The sequence below is a fragment of the Gopherus evgoodei genome, chromosome 7, assembly GCF_007399415.2.
Source record: "Gopherus evgoodei ecotype Sinaloan lineage chromosome 7, rGopEvg1_v1.p, whole genome shotgun sequence".
In the NCBI taxonomy this organism is placed as follows: Eukaryota; Metazoa; Chordata; order Testudines; family Testudinidae; genus Gopherus; species Gopherus evgoodei.
In genome coordinates this window covers 126830296-126852477 of record NC_044328.1, presented here as the reverse complement: position 1 = coordinate 126852477, position 22182 = coordinate 126830296, and the positions used below count along the sequence as shown (strand labels likewise).

At 43.7% G+C, this 22182-nt stretch overlaps 1 protein-coding gene across 2 annotated transcripts in view; it reads left to right on the top strand.

The window, feature by feature from the left end:
• The window catches only part of PTPRG (protein tyrosine phosphatase receptor type G), a 589008-nt gene that overhangs the window by 528493 nt on the left and 38333 nt on the right, over positions 1-22182 (top strand). For both annotated transcript variants that reach the window (XM_030569843.1, XM_030569844.1), the window contains exon 14: positions 8186-8277. In XM_030569843.1, the coding sequence (XP_030425703.1) occupies positions 8186-8277 (92 nt within the window). The remainder of the gene's footprint in view (positions 1-8185; positions 8278-22182) is intronic.

Below are 22182 nucleotides of genomic sequence, written 5' to 3'. Positions count from 1 at the left end.
AGCCAAGGCTGTAGCAGGCTCAGCAATCTTTAGCTGGCCTAGCCACCACTTGAGGGGGACAGAGTGCTACGTCGAGCAGGCGGAGGTTACATACTAAGTCAGCTATCCTTCTCCACCAAAAAGTCACAACTCCTCATTGCCAAATTGTTTTTTCAGGTGGAAAGTTTTGACCTTTGATATATTCTTTGAAAGGGACCATATCTTTAATTCTCACCCATTTCCTCTTATCCCATTGTTTTATTCCTTCCCTTCTACCTGCTAGCTACCACCGACATTTACCTTGCACTGCAAAGACATGTGCAGGGGTGATTGAGGCAGAGAACAGCAGGGCTCTGATAAGCAGACGCAAACTGTAGAAGGCTATCCCCACTTTCTGTAGCTTTGAGTGTGTACGATACGGAGAAGGGGTGTGATAAGATGCTGTGCCGTCCTCTGCTGTGTTGCTAGCAAGGTGATCCATGAAATAAGAATCTTTATATTTAAATAAAAGTAACTTCCAGACTTAGCTAGAGTTCTTTTTTCAAAAGGATTCATAGAAAAAATAACTCTGTGTGATGTATCTTTTCAACATAATACACTTCTGTTAATATGAATTACTTTGTTTGCCCCGTGGATGAGAGACCTATGTCACACAGGATGTGAATGCTGCACACCTATAAATCTTTCACTTCAACACTGTGCACAACAGTGGTGCATTTTTCATGGCCAATTCCTTGTTCGCGCCCATATGTGTATATTTTGAATACACAAACTGTGCATGTGTTGGGGGCGGTGGGGGGAATGACCTTGCTTGCCTATTTGAAAGGCATCAAATGGCTTGTTTATTTTGGCCTCTGGAAATGGCATGATAAGCTACTTCTCCACTAAGAACATGATCTGTGTGCTTTTTCAAATACTTTCAGTGTCTGTATAAAAAAACCCAAATGTTCAACCTATTTAACAACTTTATGATTGCTTTTGAATAGAAGAGTGACAGTAAAGGCATAGACGCGAATTGAATCCCCAGAATGTTTTTTTTTAATTACTAGGTAAACAAGATACATTTCTTAACATACCCTGAAGAAATGTTCATATCATCAAAAGGGGTACCCAGTTAATGAGCACTGTAATACTTTTTAGGTTACTTCATTCTTATTGCCTAATATCTTTTAACAGTGGTTGTCTTTTCTGCAAAGTGCTTTCCTCTTAATTGCAAAAAGTGTAGCTTTTCTTTCCATCTGTGGAAAGGTCATTAGCAGAGCTTGTGAGATTCTGAATGGCCAGAGGGCTCGGGAAAAGCAGAGGAACTGGTCTAAATGATCAAGTGTGTGTTTGTTATGCGGACTGGTGTAATTTTTTGGCATGCTGAGAGAAAGAGGGAGAGAGAAGGTTAGCCATTAGCAAAATAATTATACAAGGAGTACTAGAAATGCCTGCTCTATCTAGCAGAACATTCATTTTACAAACCTGGGGCAAGACAGGCCACCTTAGTGAACACACACTCAGCCAAGGAGTCCCATTCGCTTCAGTGGGACTAATTGGATGTGTAACAACTTGCTACTGTAAGGAGATAACCACAGGAAGTGCAGTGAAAGGGATAGGCTATTTTTATGCCATTGTAGCTAGACAAAGATTCCAGAGCCTGGGCACACTCTGTTCAGGTACTGTATTGGTCTCTTCTGATCAACACTGCACAAGAAAGACAAGGTGGGGGAGGTAATATCTTTTATTGGACCAACTTCTGTTGGTGAGAGAGACAAACTTTCGGGTTTACACATAGCTGTAAAACGAAGACGATTTCCCAGACCTGAAGAAGAGCTCTGTGTAAGCTCAGAAGCTTGTCTCTCTCACCAAGAGAAGTTAGACCAATAAAAGATAATATCTCGCCCAACTTGTCTCTCTAGTATCCTGGGAACAACACCGCTACAACAAGAAAAGAATAACAGTCAGAAATTAGTTTGTGAGGAGAAGGAAAATCATCTTCATGAGAGAGACCCAGGGGAACCAGTCTGATATAGATGTAGTGGGAAATTTTCCTCTTGTTCCAGCAGTACATTCGCTCTTTGTTTTATACATTGCCAGGTTTACGTCGTTCCACAGTTAGTATGTGAAGGCAGCATTCTCTGTGTTACCTCTCTAGCATTTGATATCTTTCTGTTTCTGTTTGGAGGAGGTTTTTTAAGAGTGCATGTACTTCCAGCTTCTTATATCATTCTCCTGTTGAGTTGCGGGATGGAAAACACTGGAAGCAAAATACTCTCAGAAAATGACAATTTTAGCTCTATTGTGCCCTGTATGAAGGAGGAGAGTGCAGATACTCCTTAGCATACAGTGAAAGGATGAATGTAATATTATAACTCCTCACTAGTCACTTGTTAATATTCAGGACATCGGTTTTGCTTCTGTGTTTTCTCTGTCCCTCTGCTTATTTTGGTTTGTTTTTAATGCTAGAGTCAATTTTATTGCTGATGATCCTGGCTATAGCTTTGCAGACTGCAGGCAGTTGTTGTCCAAGCTCCCATACTCTGGTCTGCCAGTTACTTAGTCCTGATTTGCAGCATTTCTACTGTTTCACAGTCTGAGGATCTTTTTTGAGAGGTCGTTGCCAGTTATGATGGTGACACTGACAAATGTCCATTGAGGAGGGGTGAACCTGGCTTAAAGGGCAAAGCAGTGCAGTACTGGTACACTTGACCCCATACGTGCTCTGTTGTCAGTTCCATCAGAAACTAATCTGGACTCTGTTTACCAGACAACGTGGAAAAATTGCACGCTGAGAGTGTGAAATGATTTTACTGAATCTAAAACTGCATGTACAAAGGCAGGGAACTGTTTCTTTCACTATCTAGGGTGCCAGGCATCTGGTTTTCGACCGGAACTGCCAGTCGAAAAGGGCCCCCAGTGACTCCGGTCGGTGGCGCAGGGAGGGCCCAGGGCTAAGGGAGGCTCCCTGCCTGCCCTAGCTCAATATGGCTCCCGGAAGCAGCCACCAGGTCCTTGCGGCCCCTAGACACGTAGGCGGCCAGGGAGACTCCATGTGCTGCTCCCCGCCCTGAATGCCGGCTCCGCAGCTCCCATTGGTCGGGAAACACGATCAGTGGGAGCTGTGGGGGCAGCACCTGCAGATGCAAGGCTAGTGCACAGAGCCTCCCTGGCTGCCTGTGTGCCATGGGGCTGCAGGGACCTGGCGGCCACTTCTGGGAGCCACAATAAATGCCGCCGGGACCCAAAGTCCCTTCCGGAGCCCGCATCCCTTCATACCCAACCCCCTCCCCCAGCCCGGAGTCCCCTCCTTCACCCCAAGCCCCTCATCCCCAGCCCCACCTCTGAGCCCGCACCCCCAGCTGGAGCCCCCACCCGTGCCCCAGCCCAGAGCCCTCTCATACATCCTGAACCCCTTATTTCTGGCCCCACCTGGAGCCTGCATCCCTAGCCCAGAGTCCATACCCCACACACCCCAACCCTCTGCCCCACCCCAGAGCCCCTCCTGCACACCAAACCCCTCATCCTCAGCCCCAGCCCAGAGCCCACACCCCCAGCTGGAGTGCCTGGGATTCTTCCATCCTAAGTTCAGGACTCTGTCCTTGCTGAGCCTCATCAGATTTCTTTTGGCTCAGTCCTCTAATTTGTCTAGGTCCCTCTGTATCCTATCCCTACCCTCCAGCGTATCTGCCTCTCCCCGCAGCTTAGTGTCATCCGCGAACTTGCTGAGAGTGCAGTCCATACCATCCTCCAGATCATTAATGAAGATGTTGAACAAAATCGGCCTCTAAGGATATTAGGAGGGGAAAAAACTTTCCAAAAACATAATCTTAGAGTGGCAAACACTCCCCCCGTTCTGTGTTGGTCTCACAGAGTACGACTTTCTGCATCTTTGCCCCATATGTGACAATTATGTATCTGATCTCTGGTTATTGTGCCCCAGGGAAAAGCATATGGGGCTTGGGGGAGGAGTCTGCTTCACTGCACACTGATTTTGTTTCAAAGGCAACAGAGTCCTGGGGACTTTGCAGCTAGCATGCGAGCTGCCTGGAATTTTGTGGAATTAAAATTAAGATGATGATTTGCTTTACTTTAAATCACTGCTGTAGAATCACTTCTGTCATTTGGAACTAGTTACAGTAAAGCTTATAGCAATAATTTACGCCATTGCCAAAGCTCAATTGCTAATTCACAAAACGCTGCTTCTAGCTGTCAGGAAAAGTCTGGTGTAAACCTTGTGTATTGGTCACACTTTCGGTTTCCCTAGCAAATCTACAAGTGGCGTAACATTCTGCTGACAATTCTTGGTCCCAACCCTGCAAACAGTGTGGCAAGGACTTTGGACTGAGATTCTGGAGCTCTGGGTTCTGTGCCTCACTCTGACCTGTTGTGTGAGCGAGTCATGTGACCCCCTTCGCTCAATTCATACCCTTGGACTGTTTGGGGAAGGGACTCTCTCTTATTGTAGAGGCTGCTCTAACTTTCACCAATAGATAATGGTCCCCAAACGCTACGTTCCCTCTAAGGTGCACACTTGTGTGGCGCACAGGAGACCACCAAGGGCTGTGTCAGCATTCACACTGCGCTTGGGGACATGGGGTGAGGTGGGAGGTGGTGATGGAGGAGCTTGGGGCATGCGCGGCTGTGGTGACTCACCCGGCTGTGGTGCGGCGAGGAGAAATGTCTCTCCCTCCCAGCCCTGGAGCTGCTGTGGCTGGGGAGAGGCGCCTCTCCCCTAGCGCTGGAGCTGCTGCTGTGGGAGAGGGAGTCCTCTCTCCCCGCCGCAGCCCTGGGCGGCCTGCACCCCAAACTCCTCATCCCTGGGCCCACCCCACAGCCTGCACCCCCAGCCAGAACCCTCATCCCAACCCTCTATCCCAGCCCTGAGCCCCATCCTACACTCTGGACCCCTCGCACCGCCACTGATCACCTCAGATTGGTGCATGTAACAAAATTCATTCCGCACATGGATATGAAAAATTAGAGGGAACATCGCCCAAACGGCTGCTCCTCTGGGCACAATCACTGGAACATAGCGTGTCCTGCCCCATTCCACCCACAAGTGACCACAGAATGCCCGCTGCACTGTGGGGGAGGGATAAGTGACTGCACTAAGATAGCTATCAGCCCATGCTGGATCCCCGCAAAGGAGATTGAAGAGAAGCCAAGGAACTGGCCTAATAACCTGATCTTTATGGAAAGTTCATATTGTGAGTTTGTAAAACTCATTCTTTAAAAATTATTCATTTGTTTTGTATGGGATTTTTTAACAGATCAATCAGGAGAATAGCCTCATTGAGGACTAACCATCTGTAAAGTTTCAGCTTTGGAGTTACTGTGTCACTAAAAGCCTCCTTGCAGAGGAAAAGGTGTATTTGTATCACCTTTACCAACCTGAAATGGGTGAATGGACTTTAATCAAACTTCCCTGAGACTAAGGCCTTGTCTATGGCAAAAAAAAATTAGGTTGACCCAACTATATTGCTCAGAGTGTGAAAAATCCACTCTCCTGAGTGACGCAGTTAAGCCGACCTAACCCCTGGTGTAGACAGCACTAGTTTGACAGAAGAATTCTTCCATCGCCTAGCTACCGCCTCTCAGGGAGGTGCAGTACCTACATCAGTAGGAGAACCCGTCCCGTCAGCATAGGAAATGTCTACACTGAAGCACTGCAGTGGTGCAGCTGTCGTGTTTCAAGTGTAGACAAACCCTACATTTAAAAAGATAAAACTGAAAAGGAGTCTTTTAGAAAGTTATGAGCATGTGAAAAAGGGATTACAAAGGAAGCCAGCCGTTAACTTCAATGTCGGTGTTTGCTACCAGGAAGTGCTGTAATAAGCAATAGGTACATTATGTATGTATAATACCATGCCTATTGTTACACCCACACGCACACACTGCATTGTAGTCTGATATATTTGTATTTGTGACATAATGATGTTTTCAATGACAGCTATAAATAGCCATCCAGGAAAGAGAAATATGGATTTGTCAATTGCATAAATTACAGCAGCGAACTCTACTATATGATTAATATATTATTACTAATACCTGTCTATATTACACAGTACTGAGATGCTACTGCATATTTAGTATATTACTACATATGTGCATTGTGCACATCACACAATGTAATTATGCTATAGAATTAAGCAATTTCATATTTTTATTAAATGATTCTCTTGGGGAGATATAAAAACACAAAGCAATGGGGTTTTTGTTTGTTTTTTGCATATGAGAGAAGAGAATAAATAAATGAATAAAAAAGAATACCATTTCATATATATCGTAAGTCCAACTCCCGCCCCCTCAAAAAACCCCTGGGATCAATAAATAAAAAAGCCTATCTTTATTAAACTGCTATGTCGAAAATTGTATGTGTTCTTAAGGCCTTAATTACCAGGAGACCTCTCCATGGATTTTCTGTAGAATTTACTCAAGGGAAAAAAGTCCTGAATGCACCAAACCGTGAACATTTTGCCTGTTTCATATTCATACTTTCTCCCCTTGTGTGTGACTGATTTATACTGCTCCCAAGGGTGCGCATTGTCCAAAGAAAAGGCTGCCAAAAAATAAAGGAATTCCCTTTTTGCTTTAAAAAAAAAAAACAAAAAAACAGCAGAGTTGAGGAGGAGAGGAGGGAAATGAACTAATTCCTTAAAATGTCACGCAATATGGAGTCTTGTGTATGGTTTCACCCTACGGTTCCGTAGCAAAGTATGCTTACCATATAAATAACTCTAATACGGTACAAGACACTCTCCCTGGAAAATAAAGAACCCACTTGAAGAAAGCCACGCCATGCTGTGAAATGTGATCTTTTCTAGCTGCATGTTCAATAGCACATGTGAGCTTACTTGTCATATACTTTTATTATTTACAAAGTGCCATAGCTAGTATTGTGCTGCTGTGCAAACATAGGCCTATAGGGATCTTAGGTTCTTTTCGAGACCCATTTTGCCTTAAAGCATTCTTGGATTTTTTCAATGACTCCTTAGCACTCTGGTTTGCATCTGTGATGAAACAATGGAAGCATAAATTAGTTTGACAATGTCAGCAAAACAGGCTATAGAGAGTGGGCTTTCTATGCAGAACACAATGTCCAGAATTAAAGAAAAGCATAGGACCAGGCAGAAAGTTACAAGCTATTACATGCAAATATCTTTCAGCAGGAGAAACAACAATTCCCATAAAGGGGCAGTTAATCAGGGCTGTGTTCCAACTCCATACAGGTGTTGAGGAGCAGTTGGTTCAGAGCTGCAGTAAGAGGGATCTTGGCTATTGTTAAGAGCCCCTGACAGATGAGAGCAGACCCTTCTCTCCTCACAATAGCTGCTCTCACTGAGCAAGGCTCATTAAATATTCAGTTCCAGCCTCAAGCAGCTCATTAAGTCAGCAATGAGCAGTGACGCGGATGTTGGAAAACCCTGCCTCAGTTAACATCGCCATGCAGAAGCTTCTTGCATCTCTTGATTCTCATCTGCTCAGTGCCTTCCCTATGATGACCAGCTTGTGCTCTCTACTTTGCATTAAATACAGGTAAAAACAGCCAGGTGGATTTAAGGGCTCATTGCAGGGCTTCTAGCATGGTTTCTGCATTTGACTTGTCGTCTTGGGCCTTTTCAGAAACTGCTTCTGCTGCCCAAGCTAAGCATCTATTGGATTTTCTACAGCAGCATCTGTGATTCAGTGTTAGCTGGAAGTTATGAAGAGGATTTTACAGGTTTAGGGCTTACAGAAATAAAGTTTGTTACTGTTGAAACTGTAACTTTCATAACAGCAGTGGGGTAACATGAAGCATAAAGTTTTACAGTAGGTGCATATTCCCTTGAACATCTTGCTTTAGTTTTGATTTGAGAACTGATCCATAGGACTGTGTGTGATCCATAGCACTGTGTATGTTTCTTTCTGAATTGTGTATTTGAAATCTAGAATATTTCAAATAGTAAAACTTTTGGCGCTTAATTTAATGTGAACTGATACATAGCAGTACTATACTCCTAAATGAAGGGGTGTGTGTCAGGTATCAGTGAATTAAAGTCATACTGAAAGCATAAATATAGTTACTTACAGCTTACATGTGTTTTCTCTAACGAGCATTTAAAGCTGTAACATCTGACAGTATGTAACGAGAAATGGAAAGGCAGAACATGTGCAAAAGTTTTTCACTGCATTTCTATCTGGTATTTTTCATAGCACTTAACTTATTCTGTTCCTTTAACAGAAAGTGTTTTCAGACGGCTCATTTCTACGTGGAGGACAGCAGCTCGCCTCGAGTGGTCCCTAATGAGAGTATTCCCATTATACCTATCCCAGGTAAGGCAGGCCTAGCCTCCTGTTAATTAGTGAATGAAGTCACACTTTTTATGGACAGGTTCTAGTTTAATTATGTGTATGCAATAGAGTTGTGTTTGTGACAAGATTACAATTTTCCTTTTAAGTCTTTACAGAGGTTTGCAGTGTCCATGCTGTTTCATGAAAATTAACTTGCTTTGCAGTTTGACTCTCACCATGAAAATATTGTGCATTCATCAGACAATTCACCCAAATGGTTTCCACTAAAAGTTCCAGAATAACTTTTTTAAATGTCAAAAACAGAAGTGATGTCTTTTAAAAATAGAAGTGCAGGACATCCAGTCTAGAACTGAATACAGATTCAGGGTCAATTACGGAATCTGGCGTAAGCAACTCCATTGGCTTCAGCTCAGGGTGATAGGATTGCTCTCATTTACGCCAGGTGCAGATTTGGCCTTCACTGTTATATCGGAAAGGAGAGCAGGGCTGCCCAGAGGATTCAGGGGGCCTGGGGTCTTCAGCGGCGAGGGGCCCCTGCCGCCGAATTGTCGCCAAAGACCTGGCACTTCAGCGGTGGGTCCCAGGGCGGAAGACCCCCACCGCCGGTCTTTGGGGCACTTTAGAGGTGCGGAAGGACCCCCTGCCGCTTAATTGCCACCAAAGACCCGGAGCAGAAGAAGCTCTGGGAACCTGGACCCCAAGAGAGTTTTCCGGGGCCCCTGAGCGAGTGAAGGACCCCGCTCCAGGGGCCCCAAAAAACTCTCGTGAGGGCCGCTGCGGGGCCCAGGGCCTGGGGCAAATTGCTCCACTTGCCCCCTGAGGGAGAGGAGAATTGCGTATAAGTAAAGCACCAAAAGTATCATTCACAGCCATTTGTTATAGTTGTAATATTCAAGATACCAAAGGCCAAATTCTTCTCCCAGTTACACTGAAGTGGAGGTGAGAGCAGATATTGGCTCCAGGTCATTTTCATGGGATATTTCCAGGTATCATCGATCGCACTGAATTCTTTACCCCTTCAGTGACGACGACAAGGAAGCTTTAAAGTTTCATGATGTTGGAATGGACTTTGTGGTTGCTACCTTGTTTGGTATTATTCAGTCTCATTTACAGAACTAAAATATACAACATGTTATAGTGACATTAGTTTCACAAAGGATTATCTATTCATTGTGACATGACGACGTATCTTTCCTTTGTTTTCTTCTCATTTTTTGTCATGGTTTGGCAGCTCTAGGATTCCAACTGCAGCTATTACATTAATCTTAACTAAAACTTTCAAGTATCAGAGGGGTAGCTGTGTTAGTCTGGATCTGTAAAAGCAGCAGAGAGTCCTGTGGCACCTTATAGACTAACAGACGTTTTGGAGCATGAGCTTTCGTGGGTGAATACCCACTTCGTCACCCACGAAAGCTCATGCTCCAAAACGTCTGTTAGTCTATAAGGTGCCACAGGACTCTTGGCTGCTTTTAAAACTTTCAAAAATGCCTGTAGCGCACTAGGACAAGAGAAACTGGAGAAATACACTCACTAGAAATGGGAAAGCATCAGAAGCCTCTCTGATGGGGATAATAGCATTGTCCTACCTTACAGGCATGTTGTGCGGATAAATATATTAAAGATTGTGGGGCTGAGATAATGGGGGATATATGAGTACATCAGAACAGCCAGACTGGATTAGACAAAGGGTCCATCTAGCTCAGTATCCTATCTCTGACAGTGGCCAGTGCCAGATGCTTCAGAGGGAATGACCCCTACAGGGCAATTTGTCAAGTGATCCATTCCCAGTTATCCAGTCCCAGCTTCTGGCAGTCAGAGGTTTAGGGACACCCAGAGCAAGAGGTTGTATCCCTGACCATCTTGGCTAATAGCCATTGATAGACCTATCCACCAGGAACTTATCTAATTATTTCTTAAACCCCATTATAGTTTTGGCCTTCACAACATCCCCTGGCAATGAGTTTCACGGGTTGATGTTACCTAGTGTGAAGAACTACTTCCTTATGTTTGTTTTAAACATTCTGTCTATTAATTTCTTTGGCTGACCCTTGGTTTTTGTGTTACGTGATGGATTAAATAACATTTCCTTATTCACTTTCTCTACCCTATTCATGATTTTATAGAGCTCTATCATATCCCCCCCCTTAGTTGTCACTTTTCTAGGCTGAACAGTCCCAGTTTTTTTAATCTGTCCTCATGCTGATGCTGTTCCGTGTTCCTAAAAATTTTTTTCTGCCCTTCTCTGTACCTTTTCCAGTTCTCAGTACCTGAGAGAGTGGAATTTTCTCTACTATTTTTATGGGCTAATATTTAATAACTGTGGTCGAGGAAACATTTGAAGATAAGACCTTGTTGAAATTCTCCCCTGTTCTTTAGGGATCTCCTGGGTAAAGAACCAGAATCCTGACAAGCTCCAGACACAGAGACATTTGCATACTGGCCCAGAGACACTACAGATTCTGAATCCCCAGTTGAAGAGAGAGAGACACATTCCTCTCATTCAGGACTTGTTCTCTGCTAGGAAAAGCCCTGGGACTGTTCACTTCTGCTGGCTAGTTCTGTTCTAGAGTGTTTCTAACCTGTCTCCTCTTTTACTGGTTTTGCTCAGCAGAGTTCTTGAGACTGGGTGGGCAGCCAAGCTGATGTGGAGGAGATGGAAATCCGGGGCGGCACAAGGGGAGAGTTGAATAAGGCTGTGAGGGGATATGTGGCGAAGGGGAAGCTGGGTGCATGCAGGAGATGGGGAGCTAGGGGCAGGCAAGCGGACAGGAGGGGCTTGGCACTGCTTTCTTGGCTCCTTGGTGCACCAGGCAGCATCACTGTGGGATGGGAGTATTGGTGGGTGTGGAAGGCACGGAGAGTGAGCTGGGATATGGAGGGCCAGTGGGGCTTTGCAGGGGCATCAGGTGGTCAGAATAATTTTGAGGTGATGGTCGGGCTGAGCAGGGAGGGGTCGGAATCTGGGATGATTGAGAGTTGGGTGCAGGGTGATGAGGAAAAGGAGGCCCCAGCATACCTATCTCATTGAACTAGAAAGGCCCCTGAAAGGTCATCAAATCCAGCCCCCTGCCTTCACTAGCAGGACCAAGTACTGATTTTGCCCCAGATCCCCACGTGGCCCCCTCAAGGACTGAACTCACAACCCTGGGTTTAGCAGGCCAATGCTCAAACCACTGAGCTATCCCTCGCCCCCCCATCCCCCATGTTTGGTTAGATATTGCTCAGACTTGAACAGTGGGGTCTTGGCTCATGACTGGGGCTCCTGGGCATGATGGTAATACAAATAATAATACTAATTAATGCCGCCCTCTCCGTATACGGACTATGCCCTCATTAGACTGCTTGGGACCAGCTTCATCCTCAGTGAGGGGCACGGAAGGCTGACACCCTGACGCACCAAAAACCAGCCCCTTCCTTCGCCAGCTGGGATGGCCCTTTTCAAAAAAAATGCAGTTCTGGAAAGATACTTGAGCTCCATTAAAGCCTCAAAGAGGCGAGATGCCTCAACACTTGATTTGTGGTGGATTTTAATCCCTATGTCCATCCCAATCTGCCAAGGCTTTTCTTCATCAAATACATTCATATAAAGAGAGCTTGCTACTTTGTGAGGAATGGTGTCTCCGCCGATGTGCGGGGGAGATCTCATTGAATATGTTCAACGCACAGGTGTACTAGGTATAATAATATTAATAACTTGCGCTTTATATAGTGGTTTCCACCTGAGGATCTTAAAGCACTCTGTGCACGTGAATTAATTAATCCTCGCAACACCTCAGTGAAGAAGAGGGCAGTACTCCTATTTTACAGATGGGTAAACTGAGGCACATAGTGGTTACGGGCCAGATTTTAAGAGATACTTAGGCAAATGAAGATGCAGACAGGTGCCTAAATAATTGAAAATCTGGCCACAAGTGATCTGTCTAATGCAAGGGTTCTCAAACTGTGGGTCGGGATCCCTCAGGGGGTCACAAGGTTATTACATGGGGGGTCGCGAGCTGTCCGCCTACACCCCAAACACCACTTTGCATCCAGCATTTCTAATGGTGTTAAATATAAAAAAATGTTTTTAATTTATAAGCGGGGGTCACACTCAGAGGCTAGCTATATGAAAGTGGTCACCAGTACAAATGTTTGAGAAGTACTGGTCTAATGTGGCATAGCAAGTCAATGGCTGAGCTGGGACTATAGTTCAGGAATGCTAATCCCTGTGCACTAACCACTAGACTCTGTTTCCTCCAGCCGGAAAATAGATATGTAGCATGAAAATGGCTACTTAGTCCATTTGGATGGTCCAGACCTCATCTAAACACTTCCACAGGAATAGAAAAGACCTGCTCCCGACTCCCCCACTCTACCTGCTAACAGGGGCCATTTCTCTTCTGATATCACGTAGAGCTCCCATAAAGCCATCCCACTGAAATGGTTTTAAAAGGTTGAACAGCAAAATCCTCCTTTGATTCACCCATAATTCAGATGAAAAGATGTTGCTTTTGAACTTTTTCTGCTGGAAACTGCCAGAGAGCGTGAGAAAATCTTACTTGCCATATTGATCCTGGAAGTAAAATATAAGTGGCATTTTCACGAAAGCAAGTTCTTCAAAGTAATCTTATTAGCTTTTGATACCCAAGGCAATACCTTTTAAAGATATTTAACTATATCCATGGAGCTCTGCATCTCTTTCTTAGATTTAGTGGACCAAATTCCACTCTCAACTGCACATACAGTGCTCAACTGAAGGCAATTTAGCTCAATGTGTTTGAAAATGTGTAACAGCTTTGCCAAGACTGACTGTTTCCTCTGTTCTCAGAACTCTAAAATCACTGGCAACCTCTTAATATACCTTCAGTAGCTTCTACCATAAAAATTGAGCTTTGCAGGTCCACAAGTAGAAAAATCATCTAACAGAGGAGTGAGCTTACCCATTTTCTGCCTCACTTCCCTCTGCCGAAATTTACTTAATTATTGAGCATGAAGCCACCTAACCCATAGGCATGCTTTCTTATCTATGCAAATTTTGTCCTGAGACATAAAGCCCGTTTCATAATTCATAATTATCTGTACTGCTTGATCTAGAGAAACATAGGACAAAGGAGAGATCATTAACTGACTCACCCTCTGGCTATTACAAGTGATGTGTGAATCTAAACTCAGCATGAGTCTGATTTAGGATCATGCCCCCAGGAGTGTAATGTACCTATAATTGAATGGCAGATTTCTTAAACACACCTGCCACCTTGCTAATTCTTTTTCCAACTTCTCTGTCATCCTTTCCTCAATCAGTGAATTTTGGATCATGTCATCTTTCCATGGCTCTCTTTGTTATAAACATCTAGTCATGGCAAGACCTCATGGTAAATGTTTCCTGTTCCATTCCTTTTCCCATTTTCCACATGGGTCGGCATCTGCTGCAAGTTGCTGATGGCATTTCTGTGCTTGTCCTCTTTGTATGGCCCAACAACTAACAGGAACAGCTAATCCTCTATAGACAAGTTTTGCCTAGAATTCGTAGTCATGACTGCAAACCATGCAAAACCTGCTCTGGAATAACACTTCTGTAGTCAAAAGGCAGGCTCCCAGCCAGTTCCCATTTTACCCTTGTCACAAGATCTGAGCCAGTAAACAAAGCAAGGGTGTCATTGGTGTAATGGTGGAGCTACATGGTAGGCACTTCTTCCATTTCTACCACATACTTTTCCTCCTTGATCAAGTATTTCATAGCTTTTTCTCCCCCTGTGTAGTGTGCTGTTCCTCTGGGGCTTCTATTGACTTCAGTGATCTCCTGATGAGGCCCCAGGAGTTTAAGAATTCCTATCCTGGAAATGGGAATTTTGTCATTGGCCTCAGTGGCACCTAGGATCAAGCCTTTAGTTTCTAAGATCAGTACAGAAACACCTGAAGGATTAGTAGAATGCATGCTTGGCTCTATGGCCAAATTTAAGAGACTACAACTGCCCTGACCAATTTTACCATAGTCCAAATTACCATAATGACTGGCTCACTGAGCCTTTTAGTTAATCTGAATGTATTAAGCCAGATGTTCTTCAAAGTTTCTGGTCTGAGTAGAAATGTCTCAGTTGTGATGCCAGTCACTGTATCCCAAGTTGAATTTATGTGGTAGGGTTTAAGAAATTCAGTTTAAGAAATCCATTAGTGGTAACATCCATGTTCTCAGGCCTCAGACTATATTGATATTAGATGTTTTCTGGTTAATTCTTTGCTTTTGATTGCATCAGATGATATGGATGATAGAGTTCCTGAATAACATAATCGATTCACAAGTCATTAGTAGATATGGTTGTGATGTAAATGTGCTGCTTCTTCAAGTATTTATCAGTGTGAACCCCACCGGAGGTACATGAGACCAGAGTAGCAGGGTCTGTCAGGGCTGTGCATGTGCCCTGTGCCGCCTCGTTTCTCCCTGTTTGAGGGCAGAGCAGTAATCTTCCCACCCATGACAGTGAGATGGAATCTGGCGAGTGTCCAACCTGCTCATTGTGAGCTTCAGCTAAACCTTCTGAATTTCTTCATAACTCCCTTGATGACCTTCATCTGCAGTTGCTGTGACCATATCAGCCCATTTTGACTGATGGCTAGAACTCACACCCCAAACAAACTCTCTCTGTACCAAGGCTCCCTAACATGGTGGCTTCAGACCCTGCCCATCCTCTGATGACTGATCCTCTTAAAAGATAGACATAGCGGGTGCCTCTTCTGTTGAGGGGAACTGCACATTCCTAGCAGATGCTTGGAGAGCCTTTGCTGTGTAAGTCACAAGATGTAAGGCTTAAATTACATCTTCTTGAATAACCTTTGAAGGTGCCATCAGCCTGTGAGGAGACACGGTCCAAGATCCTGTCAGTGGACAAGCCAGTGTCATCCAGCAAAGTTTGGCACCAACAGAGATTGTGCTAAGCATAGAATCAGAGACATAATAAAGGAAAGTCATCAGGTGGCCAAGAGAGCACTGCAGTGGATGCCTCCGACACCAGGGCAAGAGCTGTGGCCATCACAGTGACAATCCACAGAACACTATGGCACCAAACATTGGGTATAGGCTACAACTGAGGATCTATTGGTCTAGGGTATGGAGTTCTTCAGCAAGTAGACAGAGAGTGCTCAGCACATGTTTAAAGATTCTAAAGCCACCTGACCACAAACCATCCTGGCCCTAGCCCCAGTCAAAGCTGTGGATTCCATCCTCCCAATGCAAGCATCCTGACTACTAGACCAAGAAAAGACTGAGGTATGGCAGAAGATGCCAGTCTACCTCCTACTTCACAGCGCACCCTGGTTCCACAGTCCACCAGCAAATTTGACAGTATGATTGTGAGACGCATCAGATCCAGTCAAGTTTGCACTACGTTCAAAAGCCACCTTGCCTCCTTCCACCTGCAAATACAAGGATGTGATTTCAGGTCATCCTGGTGCTGAAAGCCTTCAGACTAGCCTGCACAGGGTTCCTAACTGTTCTGCGGAACTCCATGGTGCAAATCCAGATAGACAACACATCAGTGATGCATTATATAACAAACTAAAAGGCACTTGCTTATCACCTCCTTCCCAGGAGGCCGTTCAGTTCTAGAAGTGGTAACATCAACGTGGGATAACCCCACTGGCTCTGCATCTCATAGTGACCTAGCAGAGTTCTTAAGCAGGCACATAGTGACCAACCACAAGTGGTCACTGAAGGAGCATATCATAGACTTCCTATTCCATCTGTGGGAACTCCATGATAGACCTTTTTCATCAAAAGGACGATATCAAATGCATGAACTTTTGTTCCAGAGGAGGTGTGAGTCAGGGCTTGTTGCCGGATACCTTTCTTCCCTGGTGGTCTCAAGGACTCCTGTATGCCTTCCCACCAATTTCTTTGAACCCCAGGATTGTGTCCAAGATCAGAAGGGCTTAGAGTACAGTCATCCTGATACCTTCTTGGTGGCTGAGATATTTTTTGGCTGTCATACATGCTACAGATGTCCATGAGACCTACAGGCGTGCCCGGACACACTATCTCAGAATCAAGGTTAGATCTTGCACCCAGGCCTGCAGTTGTACATGCTGGTTTGGATGTTGGTTGATTGAGCAGCACTGAAAAAGACTGCTCCTTTCATGCCCAAAACATTCTCATATCAAGCAGGAATCCGTTCACCAGGAACATTTTCTCCTCACAATGGAAATTATTTTCCATATGGGCAGTCCAAAAAAATCTGGACACAGTGGAGGCACCGATTCCAAAGATGATCTAGGAACAGGCGGCACTGTCATTCAAAAGTCAACTAGGCGGCAATATTGATGTGTCACGTTCTGGTGCAGTTGGATTTGATCTTTTCACACTCAACAGTACCTAAATTCCTTATAGGCCTCCTTCATACTTAACTTACAGTTATAGAACCAGTTCCCTCATGGGACCTCAATGGGACCCTCATGGGACCTCAAAAACGTAATCGATTTATAAGTCATTAGTAGATATGAGGTGATGTACATTGTGATGTAAATGTGCTGCTTCTTCAAGCATCTTCCCGAAGCTCTTGGAGTTTCCTTTTGAACTACTATCCAAACACTCCATGTACCATCTTGCTATTCAGTGCTGTTTCTGGTGGCCATCAGTGAAGTCTCTGTGTCTCCTTAAATGCTCTTATGGCTCAACCTCCTTTTGCAGTCTTTCATGGGGACACGGTGCTGCTCAGACCACACCCCAAGTTCAACCCTGAAGTGGTCTTGGACTTTCACCTAAAATAATCAGTTACCTTGGCAGTCTTCTTTCCATGGCAACACTCGACACTCAGAGAGAAGAAACTCACTACCCAGGACATATCCTGAGCTCTACGCTATTACCAGGGTAGGACCAGGCCATTTTGCTTTCTCTCTGGACATTTCTGACTCATCCAAAGGTTATGCCATCTTGTCACAGAACTTCCAAGTGCATCACACGCTGCATTTCCACCTGCTCTCCTCTCTGGTGGGTGAGCCTTTTCCTGTGAACATCAAGCCATACTCCACCAGAGCACGGGCTGCCTCTATCGCCTCTATCAATCACCAGCTTCAGAAGTGTGCCTGTCTTTGAGTTGTGTCAAGCTGCAATGTGGAGTAACACACTGACTTTTGTGAAACATTATGCTTGTGATGTGGCTGCCTGACCAAGGCACCAAGTTCACAAGAGCAGTACTGCAATTACTGTTCAGCTGAAACTCCTCCCTCTCATCATCCAGGGAGGACACTGCTTGCCAGTCACCCACAGTGGGACTCACATTGGCACATGCTTGCAGAAGAAAGCATGGTTACTTACCTTCAGTAACTGGTTCTTGGAGGTGTGGTAGTCAGTGTAGATCCGAAGACCTAAGCAGCCTATTAAGCCCAGCGCAGACACTCAGGGTTGCGGCAGAGAGATGTGTCCCTCCCCCTGCCTCAAATCAGCCCCGGCCTGGACCTGCTGCAGCCGGGGGAGAGGCACTTCTCCACCCCGCCCAGGTGCTGCTGGGGGGAGTCTTCTCTTCCCGCTGTAGCCCCAGAGCAACCTGCACCCCAAACTCTCATCCCTAGCCCCATCCCCCACCCCAGAGCCCCTCATCCCTGGCCCCACCCCAGAGCCTGCACCGCCAGCCGGAATCCTGACTCCCTAAACACCAACCCTCTATCCCAGCCTTGAGCCCCCTCCCACACTATAAACCCCTCTGCCTGCCACATGAATTTTATGTGCACTAGTGTGGAGGTGGTGTGTCACACATCACATAACAAAATTCATTCCGCACATGGGTGGGAAAAAATTAGATGGAACACTGCCTACGACCTACCCTACAAGCAGAAAAGTACAACACTGAAACTTGCAAAAAAGGTTATCTTTCTTGATTTCCATCCCTGGAAAATATTTCAGGTAGAGATGAAAATGCAAATTTATTCTAGTAACGAACAAAGTTCTGCATTTAAAAATACTTTGGTAGTACGTTCTGACACCATGACTCATGCAGAGTAATACCTTGCTAAACAAATAGTCCAACTGAAATCAATAGAATCACTCGTGAAGTAAAGTGCCATCTGGCCCTTAATGTTTTAATATTACTTCCTCCTTATACATGCTGTAGCCACAATGAAAGAAAACTGCTTCACCTTTCTGTGATGTGTCTAAAAAGGATAGTCAGCTTGTGGGGTTATTCCTGCATTCCCTGCACATGCAAAGTCCCACGGCAAGCAATGGGAATTCTGGTTGTGCAAGAAATATACTATCAAGTCCTTGGAGAGCATGTATAACATTTATATTATGTTCAAATGAGAATAATACATGTAAAACACAACTAGTCATAAACTCAAATGCTTTAAACAAATCCAACAATGACTGTAGGCTGGGAAGAAAAATTCAGTACTTGCTTTCAAATGTTAAGTCCCCAATACAGCACACACTTATGCATATGCTTAATTTTAAATACATGAGTAGTCCAATTCCAGTGTTTGTACAGTGCCTAGCACTATGGGGTCATAATCATAGATGCTACAGTAATACACACAATAAATAATAATGAGATCTGTCTCAGGCTTATAAAGTTAATACAGTAATGTTTAATGTGTATGCTAATAGAAAGCTTGCACGATTTCATTCTGTTGAGCTGAAGTTAGTACAATGGATTTGGTTGCTCCTTTCTGCTTCAAAGGGAAAGATCATTTGGATTGCTGTTTCATTTATAATTAATGATGACCTAATCTAAGATTTTACATGCAGTTTTAAAATTCAGATTTCATTATGATGGGTATAATTTTTGTAATTAACATTGTCCTTCGTGTTAGTGATTGGCATGTGATTTATAGTGCTATATTAGATTAAATCTTTAAATAAGTGAGATTAATGTAACTGCAGAACTGCATGTCTTATTTGACATATTCTGCTTTTCTTTTTATGCTTCTATTATGCACTACTGCTGTATCAGAAATCTGCCCTGGTGTTCCTTTGATTTCATTATAAAATGTAGATGATAATAGTTTCGCTGAAAGGTATTTTGTGCAATATTTCCAATATGCTGAAACATCAAGATCCTGAGTGTGAGTATTTTCATATAAATCTTTTTTCATCTTTTTCATTTTGAAAGACATTGTTTAAAAACCAATAATAATTAGTTCCTGCTTACAGTTTGAATAACATAAAAGTTAGAAAGGAATTGTGCCCCCTGATATGAGGCTCTCTACAATTTATAATTTATCTTGATCATTCTAAGGTCACTGACTTCAGCAGGGAGACAACATTTAAAGGGTTTTCAGCATGTAGTTCAAACTCTGGGGATGACACCAGCTGCGTTGCCCTACTTTATTATTTATGCAGATATGATCTGTCTAGAAAATGTCCACTGACAGTTCAGAAATATTATAGCCACTTCTGTGACTTTGTCTTACCCTAAACAAGTTGCCTAATCTTTCCGGCTCTTTTTGTATTGCAAGAAAATATGATCTATCAGACAAATGCAGAATTCTGAGGGATACACTAACATTTCTATTGCCTCCTTATTTTAAATGCTTTAACAAGTCAGGTCATTCTATTGCTCAACTAAAGGTACTGCACCCACATATACACTGCAACTAGATTTAAACATAACACTGAAGGTTTAGAGAATATTCAGGGCTAGGTTGCACAAATACTCAAAACTCAGGCAGTGCTAGCACTAAGATTGCACATGAAATGTCAGCTCCCTTGTGTGTATGCTTTACAATACAGTTATCAGTTACAGGACCAGTACTGTTTCGAATATATTTTTTCACAGTCTTAGATGCAAATTCTTCCATTCTTATACTCGTATTGTTAAAATGGTGAAAGATATCTTTGTAGACTTAGGTCTTTTTATATAAGCTCTTGTCTGTCTAAGGGGTGAAATCTTGACTTTATGGAAGTCAGTGGGGCCAGGATTTGACCCAAGGTGTATATTTAACAATATGTCAGCGCCTACATACAGTTCTTTTCTACCTGCAGCATTTCCTATGTTAGATGCAGTTTCACACCGTGCAGCAAACTGTGACGCTATCTCAACAGCAAGCTACACAGATAATTCAGCTATGGTGTGTACATATAAAAGCAAGTTTTCATTATTGCTCTGTGTCATGCACTTAATATGAAATATATTATGTAAATGTAGTTTCCCCCCTTTCCTATAAATGACTTTTAGGGACTCAGTTTTCTGACATACACGGGGATACAAGATGCTACACATATGTTAGATGCAAGGCTAGATACATCTTGCACTATCAGGAGTTGTTCTGCACATCTCTTTTTGAAATCAAACATTGTGAAGCCCGCAGAGCATTTAACTAAAACCCAGGACTTAGTAAAACTATTGCTGGAATCACACCCAATGTTAGCATCATGGCCCTTCCAAAAAAAAAAAAAAAAACGGAAGAAGAAGAAACAAAAATAAAGTATATAAGGCCCTCTCAGAGGAGATAGCATTAGGGACCGACTTTGTGATCAAGCAACAAAGTGTGGGTTAAATAACAACAGTAATTTTTTGGAAGGGGGGCCGCTGATTTATTTGATAAAGGTTCTTTAACTTGTTTTTTTCACAAACACGCAACAATATACCAGTGTACAGAAGTTGCTGGTTGGAGAAAGTCTTCATAGAGAAAGAAACAACCAGTGGAAAACATTTAAAGTTTCAGATTGTCCTGAGATATTTTTCATTATTTAGGGAAAGCACAATGGAAAGTGAAACTGTAAAAAGGAGGCACTTGAAAACAGGGGTGAGGCTGGGGTGCTCCCTCTCATGAACAGTTCCTGATTTGGGTGCTGGACTTCTGGTTGAGACCACGAGAAGCACCAGAACTCCAACGAGAATCCAAACCAGAAATGAGGAGTGTCAGGCAGCACTTTGGTTTTGACCTTCTGGATTCACTCATGACCCAAAATGTCTATTCCAATCCAATACCATTACACCATCTGTTGAGGTCTCCGGTTACAGATGAATCCGAGATCTTATTCTGTGGAGGTGCCGCCTTGATACAATATCCCCTTTTTTTTTAATTGACCCTAATTACTTTAGAGTAAGTATCAGAGCAGGTTTATTAGGCAGGACATAGATGAAAGATTCCTTCCTAATCACATTGCTAATTATACTGTCTTTTAAATAGGAACCTGTACCAGCATTATAGTTTTAAAATATACTGGGCATATTGATTCCTGAAGGAATATACTGCATGTTCATGGCCTCTTGCCCTTTCTTAGGTGAAAAATGAATGGGTTTTTTTGAAATGCAGGTGAATATCATCCATACCCACAATTTTTGCAATGCCGACTCCTTTTCTGGAGAGAAGTGAGTTGCGTTAGCCCCTCTTAAATTCATTCTGCATCATAATGCCCATGCATATGGTAGCTCCCTACAGAGCCTCTCAACATCATTCCATAGTTGACCACTGGTCACTACAGAGCAAAAGGCGTCACTCCTGCAGCAATCCCAGATCCTGCTGGCCAGGGATGGATGAACCAGTTCACCTCCGATTTGAATATCCTACACACTAACATCTGGCACTTCCATCAGAGTACTGGAGCAGTCTCTGATTATAAATCCTTCTAACCCAGAGATCTTTACCCAGGCTTACCTAATTTGTACACTACCATGGAAAGCAAGGGGTTTCCCAGTGAAAATGAACATGGTGAGAGATTATGCTCAGATTTTATACTGGTGTAAAACCAGGCTAGTTCTGTTCACACTGGTGTAACAGAGGGCTGAGTCTGTGCCGTGAAGAACTGTTATCTTTGCACTTGTAATTAATTATGAAGACACATTTTTAATACATTTCCTCCCTTTGAATAAGCTGCAAGTCTGGTAGAAAGTATACAGTATATTGACATTAACAAATGTCAGTGTGGTTTTAGGCTGGGAAAAAGTAAACAGTGCAAAAGGGAATATGCATTGAACATTAGGGCTCCTAATTAGCTATTATAAGATTCCATTAATC